Source organism: Octopus bimaculoides, chromosome 3, assembly GCF_001194135.2.
Source record: "Octopus bimaculoides isolate UCB-OBI-ISO-001 chromosome 3, ASM119413v2, whole genome shotgun sequence".
Lineage (NCBI taxonomy): Eukaryota > Metazoa > Mollusca > Cephalopoda > Octopoda > Octopodidae > Octopus > Octopus bimaculoides.
Window position 1 is genome coordinate 117,779,291 of NC_068983.1, and position 7,772 is coordinate 117,787,062.

General features: G+C 35.6%; 1 protein-coding gene across 1 annotated transcript in view; it reads right to left on the reverse strand.

Annotated features, from left to right (window-relative positions):
* Window positions 1–7,772, reverse strand: part of LOC106867234 (metabotropic glutamate receptor 3) — a 48,474-nt gene that overhangs the window by 12,826 nt on the left and 27,876 nt on the right. The window contains exon 2 of the mRNA XM_014912049.2: window positions 5,710–5,925. Within this exon, the coding sequence (XP_014767535.1) occupies window positions 5,710–5,925 (216 nt within the window). The remainder of the gene's footprint in view (window positions 1–5,709; window positions 5,926–7,772) is intronic.

Below are 7,772 nucleotides of genomic sequence, written 5' to 3' on the forward strand. Positions count from 1 at the left end.
CATTATTATTATTATTATTATTATTGTTGTTGTTGTTGTTGTTGCTGTTATTATAGCGGCGAACTGGCAGAATCGTCAGCACGCTGGGCAAAATTCTTAGCCCATCTTTACGATCTGAGTTCAAATTCCGACGAGGTCAACTTTGATTTTCATCCTTTTGGGGCTGATAGATTAAGTACCAGTGAAACACTGGGGTCGATGTAATCAACTAGTCCCTCCCCATCATAAATTTGAGGCCTTGTGCCTCCAGTAGAAAGGATTATTATTATTATTAAGGCGGCAAGCTGACAGAATCGTTAGCACGCCGGTAAAAATGCTAAGCAGCATTTCGCCCGTCTTTACGTTCTGAGTTCAGATTCCGTGGAGGTCGACTTTGCCTTTCATCCTTTCGGGGTCGATAAATTAAGTACCAGTTGCGTACTGGGGTCAATCTAATCGACTGGCCCCCTCCCCCAAAACATTTCAGGCTTTGTGCCTATAGCAGAAAGGATTATTATTATTATCATCCTCAACATCATCATTATTATTGTTATCATCATCATCATAATCATCATCATCATCATCATCATCATCACCATCACCATCATCATCATCATCATTATTATTTGTTAAGTTATGCCACATATCCTTATAAGAAAACAAGAAAAAGAAGCCAAAGAAAATTGATCTCGGTAAAAATATTCGCAAGAAAACATTGTGAACTGACTCTTGTGTTAATTTTGTTTGGTAGGAGTGTCACCATTATAGATGATCTGTGAAACCTTTTATTGATAACAGGGATTCCAATACTTGAAAATACACAAAGAATATAGTTTTAAACAGTATAAACCATGTTCTGTTTTGATTTCAGTTTTATCTCGTTCTTGTTTTAACTCATACATTCTGGAGTGAAATCTTTCCATAGGGGGACTACTTGCACAATTCTTGAGTGCGCACATTATTTTTTAATTCTCAAACATTTCTTCCGAAAATTCTCAAAAATGGAATTCACCTCTGGAATAAAAAAATGTTCCTGATAAAGGAGAGTTCATAAATACTCATGTCCACCCCGAGAAAATATTACCGTACTTTGTCAAATAATGTGTGGTCTTTTCAAATGATCGGTAATTACTTTTGGAATAGCTTACTTTTCTCCAGACAGTGTATTATGGAATGAAAATTGAAGTAAATTCTCACCCTCAACTCCACCATTCCATAATTTTAACTTTTCAAAAACTGCTTTGTAATGTTTGTGTTGTTTCTTCATCTCTTGGAGAACTAGGGTCGATATAATCAATTATTCCTCTCCCACAACATTCCAGGTCTGGTGCCTATGGTAGAAAGGAGTATTGTTGTTGTTGTTGTTGTTGTTGTTGTTGTTCTGTCTCTATTACAGAAGCAACACTGGCACAAAGAAGAGAATATTCTGGAAACGTTCTCCGAGAGATGAAGAAACAGGTCTCGTGATAATAAATTTGCATCATATCTTTGTAGCTGAAGATTCTTGATATATTCGAGAGATAAGCAAGCTTTAAATTTCACTTATTTAAGATATTTCTGTATTTATCTCTACCTCTTCACAGAGAAATGACTCCAGTTCTTTCTTCAGTTCAAAATCTAGATTAACTACTTTTCCTGATCATAATCACTGAACAGAAATGGATTGTGCAACTTTGTATACGCTAACGTAGGAAGCATTCGCAGCGCTGTTCACCTTTTCATAAACAGTCTCTATTTAATCGAGAAGCAGCCACTTTAGAAATAATTATTGTGCACTCAAATTAATCACGTTCATGTTTCAACTAGAGAGCGTGACACAATTTTAGACGCTGTCTGAGCATAGTGGACTTCATGGAATCAAAATCTCTAAACAAACCAAGCATTAGGAAGCATCCAGAACTTCTTATTCTTGAGAAGCAAATTCACTTTCAACGTAGTCTTTGGAAGATTTGTATTTAACTTTACTTCAGCTCAATTACAAATTTACAAAGCTGTTTATTCGTAAAACTATTAGCAATATATTAGCAATATGTTGACAAATAGCAATATATAAATCTTATCAATATATCAACTTAGTTACTTACAAGTTAATACTTTTAAAAAACTTGTAACTTAAAAATTAACATGACATGATGTTTTAAACAGCTGAACAGAATGGAAATTTTAAAAATACTGGATGACTTTATTCTAAAAGGAAGGAAAAAATGTTCTGTTTGAATTTCAAGATTCGATTAATAATAATAATTCTTATGATCGTACCATAACGTTACCAACGACGCTGTTGTTCAACAATTGCAATATAAAATAAAATGCAAAAACACAAACACAAACACAAAAAAAAACAGATAGAGAAAATCCAGAGATAGAAAGAAAGAGAGACAGACAGACAAGCAGACGGGCAAAGACAGAGAGAGAAGAACCAAAGAGAGAGAGAAGAACCAAGGAGAGAGAGAGAAAGCGAGAGAGAGAAGAACCAAGGAGAGAGAGAGAGAGAAAGCGAGAGAGTGTGTCATAGGGTGTTAGAGGTGCAGTAGAAAAAGAGAGAAGCTATAGAAAAAGAGAAGGCATATCGTAAGAGAGAAGGGATAGAATGAAAGAGAAGCTATAGAGAGAGAAAGCAACGGTGGGAGAGAGGCCATACAGAGAGAAGCTATAGCGAGAGAGAGAAAGAGAGAAAGAAAGAGAGAGGGTGAGGGAGAGAGAGAAAGAGAGAGGGAGATAAGGGGAGAGAGAGGGAGATAAGGGGAGAGAGAGGGAGATAAGGGGAGAGAGAGGGAGATAAGGGGAGAGAGAGGGAGATAAGGGGAGAGAGAGGGTAGGAGGGAGGGAGATAGAGATAGAGAGAAATCCAAGTAATTACAAATGTCCGTTACATTTTTGCACATCTTTAGGGACGAGTTAAAATGCATTCACTACGTGAGTAAAGATAAATTGTTTGAATCAATGAGAAATGCTATCACTCTCTATGAAATCACATGCCACCGTCTTAAAGAAGGAAGAACATGTTGGAAAATGCAGTCATATATACACTGTCTGAAAAGAACGCTTTTGGTGGTATGCCTGTTCAATCTCATAGCTGACTGGGATTGCATCATCATCAGTGTCGTCGTCGTCGCCGTAATACAACTACTACTACTATTACTACTACTACTACTACTACTACTAATAATAATAATAATAAAGATGGCTACAGCAAATATTCTGCTCAATACCACAGATTTGCTTGTCAGTTGTTTGACCTTAACCAGTTGAGCATGTCCCTTAGTGGCTGACGATATGTGCATCTCTGATCACGAACAGAAGTAGTCGTGGAGTATCATAGCTATGTGTTGAGAGGAAGTTTTGGGGCCTTGGATAATTCACCACTGGAAACATGGGTGTTTCGTTCAACATCCTTAAACAACCCTTATTCAGGAACCTTTTGAGCGGGATGGGTCACTCGATTTAAATATAATTCTAACTGGGCACCACCTGCAAAGTCATGCGCTGGTTATCTTGGTATGATATCACCATGTCGCGCACATGTGATTGTGATGCATGTGCCGGCTGTACCTTTATCAGACGGGTAATCATGATGAGTATACTGGGCTTCGTATATTATATCCAACTGGTACTTATTTATCGACCCCTAAATGATGAAAGACAATATAAGCATCAGTCGAAGACTGGGGTCTATGTAATCTACTTACCCACTTTCTCGAGCTTGTTGGCCTTGTGCCAAGATTTGAAACTATCATTATTATTATTATTATTATTATTATTATTATTATTATTATTATTATTGTCATTATTATTATCATCATCATTATCATCATCATCATCATTAAGGCAGCAAGCAGGCTGAATCGTTAGCACGCCGAGTAAAATGCATAGTGGCATTTTGTCCATCTTTACATTCTGAGTTCAAATTCTACCGAGATCGACTTTGGTTTTCAACCTTTCGGGGGTCGATAAATTAAGTATCAGTTGAGTACTAGGGTTGATGTAGTCGACTATCCCCTCCTCCAAATTTGAAACCTTGCACTTAAAGTAGAAAGGATTATCATTATTATAAAGGCGGCGAACTGGCAGAACCGTTAGTATGCCGGACAAAATGCTTAACGACATTTCTCCCGCCTTACGTTCTGACTTCAAATTTCACAGAAGTCGGTTTTGCCGTTCATAAGTTGAGACCGATGAAATAAGTACCAACTGAGCACTAGGGTCGATATAATCAATTATTCCTCTCCCGCAACATTCCAGGTCTGGTGCCTATGGTAGAAAGGAGTGTTGTTGTTGTTGTTGTTGTTCTGTCTCTATTACAGAAGCAACACTAGCACAAAGAAGAGAATATTCTGGAAACGTTCTCCGAGAGATGAAGAAACAACACATTATACATTACGTTTATTAAACTTTCAAGAGTTTCTAGTGTTGAGTTAGAAACATGTTTGTACTGAAATGTTACTAGATTTTGAATTTTACCGAAATATATCTTTGCTTCACTGCACCTGTTTACTCTCAAGAGCTCAAGAAAATCTGATTATTCAGCAAATGACATTTGTTATTGTCATCAGGTAACTTTTCGACACTCATCATCATCATTACCAGCACTGATGTTGTCGTCATCATCATCATCAGAAGTATAAGTTACCTTTGTTAATATTCTCATTAACATTTAATCCAAAGATCTACAATGAATTTACACTTGTATTGATAAGTCTGTCGATATTCCTTAGTGTTCAATCTAATCCTTATAAGCCCGGTAAAAATAGATTTGACAAACATTTTTATCCTGTTTTTCATATATATGTGTGTGAATTTGTGTGTGTATTAAGAGGATTATTTTAATAATGTTATAACGATTAACTGAATAATAACACGTACAAGCACGTTTGTTGCTGCGTCTAAATATTTTAAATTTTAAAATGTCACGTGTTTAGAAACATTACCAAGGTAGACTATCTTGACAATGTACCTACATGGCATAGAAATCACAAACGTGACATATATACGATGTTCCGTCTATAAACAGTCTACACATATATCATAGATAGACTCCAGAGACCACTAACAGAGACATGGCAACAGAAAGTTTTCAATAGTGCAAATTTGAATGACAGTGCATATCAAGGAAATAATCATGTAAAACGCTGACTTAAAGTTTGAACATATGCAACTAAACCCTTGCAGTTGCACACAATTCGTAGTGATCTCTAAATGTCTCCCCCGTATGTAAATAACTGTATCGCTAAGTCATTTTCCTTTCCAGCCCATATTAATAGTTGATTCTCTATAAAGTGTTGCTGCGACACCCAAAAGAATGTTGCTTATATATTAGATGCACTGCTGGCGCTATACACTCGCTATATGTTCTAGATCACCTCCTCTACACCCAAAACTACCCAACCGATGAAAAGTTCTCTGCCATTCTCGATGGTGAGCGCATTCTTTAGACACATGTACAATTAAAGCAACGTTCAGCCAAATCACCGTGACACAATAAGACCGACCCATTGACCTGAAAATGCAGTCCAGAGAAAATATGGGAGAAAGAAAAGAAATAACTCGGATTTGAATTAACTCGATATTCTATAGACTTTACCAAAGAGCAAAATTTAATTCGGCGAGGTTTGACCTCAGAACGCAAAGCATTCAAAACGACGCTTTAAGGACCCTGCAAAATTGCTGCTTATGCTTATAGTAAAATATGTTATAATGATTGGTTGTATATTAAATTATTTTTGTACTCACCAGTTATATTCTTTCTCGATACTTCCAAAAACAATTTCTGCGCCTCTCCAGGAAGCATAAATACTATAACAACTTTGATGCGATCATCCTCGTTAAGTTTATCAAGGGCGTTCCGAATTGATTTTTCGTCTATACTGCTGTTTCTATGAGCTTGTATGGACAAGCTGTTCAGACATACATTTTGTTTCGCAGCTTCGTTCTCCAGCAGTAACAAACCTGTTGCAATAGTTTAAATCATATTTTAAAGTATATTAAAGCCAAATATCTTAATTCGTCAGTTATTAACACATCATGAAGTAATGAGGAAGCCTCTATGCGGTTCATTGACAGAACTACAGTAGCTAAGATACATTTGATCATAGGTTTACTCACCCATAAGTGACTTGGGACGAAAAAACAATAACAACAACAACAATAGCATAAACTTCATGAAATAAAAACGAAATCCAGTAACTAAAATCCCAATATTTTGATTTCGAGCCCAAAACTTTTGCCGCTAGGACCACGTGCACTAAAAGCCACTAAAATCATTTCTTCCAAATCATATATAACCGTCTTAAGTAAAGGAGGACACAAGAGTTAGTGTAGTCCCGAATAGATAAATTTACTAGTTGGTATCGGCTAGAATGTCCCTGATAATAGGTGCCTGCCTTTGATGAGGTTTATACAACACCATCGAGTACATATTTACTGAAAATTTCTATAACATAGTATTATTTATTACAGAACGTATAGCCGTTGTATATAAATCTCAGTTTCACCTTATATAGTGTATTTTTCAGTTCTACACAATATATTGTATTTCTTTAATTGTAGACAACATAGTGTATTTTTATAACTACAAATTATGAAATTCTTTACCTACATGATATAGGTACGTTATTGTGTATATCTCAGATATACACAATAATGTATTTTTCCGTCGCGAGAAAGCGCTGCCTTGTCACTCAAAGAGAGATTGCATCAGTATAGACCTTGATACACGATGCTTGAAAAAGTATTAAAAACAGTCTAGTCTTAACTGAAATGCCTTTGATCACATGTCTACTTGATCAGAGCTGATCTAGGAATGAACAACTAACAAACACTTCCCCTCTATATATTCTCATCTTCTAACTCTCATGCTACACCTTACCTTTCATTCCTACCTTTACTGGAATGTGTTCCTTTAGAATTTTAACTCTTTCATTCATTTTTACTTCTGTTATTAACATTCAACTGTTAAAGAATAGATATTAAAAGTGTTAACCTCAATAATAACCCTTGATCTAGTTAATCTCGCATGAGCAGATTCGTTAGTTACTGTGGAAAGGCTGGAAAATTAATGGACGTTGATGCTTCTCTTAAAAACTAACAAAAAACCTATATGGCACTAGCTTTGGTCATAGAAATATTCTGAAACCTTTCATAAACGTATTTGTATCCATCTTAAATCTATCAAAATGATATTGTGCGTCAATATTGTTCTTGTTTTAAGACCATAAGCTTAGGTTAGAAATAATTACTAAGGGAAAAGTGTTGGTAGAAATACTACTGGAATAGATGCTTTGCAGTAATTTCTCTTGTCTCTCTTTAATTTAAAGTCTGCCCAACTGTGCTTTGTTTTTCATCTTTCTGTAGCTGGAAGAAAAATATAAATCAGAAATATGTTGGAATCAATCTCAAAAGAAAAAAACATATCTTATATGCCTACATCAAAATATATTAATAACGCGTTCATTGATAGCATCTCAGCTGTATTTCAATGCCTTTAAAATGTTTTTATAAAATTTCCCGATTAATATATATTTTTGGGAAAGTTTTCATGAGAGCAGGTACATGAATGTTTGGTTAGCGTTAATATTGAATCGAACTTTTATGCCTTTCACTACTTTCTAATATTCTGCTATACTCACCTATTTATTTCAGATTTGCCTACTGATCAGACAGCTGAATATTGTTGTAATTATTATATAAATATTATCAAAGAATACTAGCTTGGCTGCGTAGACTTCAAGCGCTCTCATCAAATCACACATATAAACACTCACAGACACACCACACACACACACACACACACACAC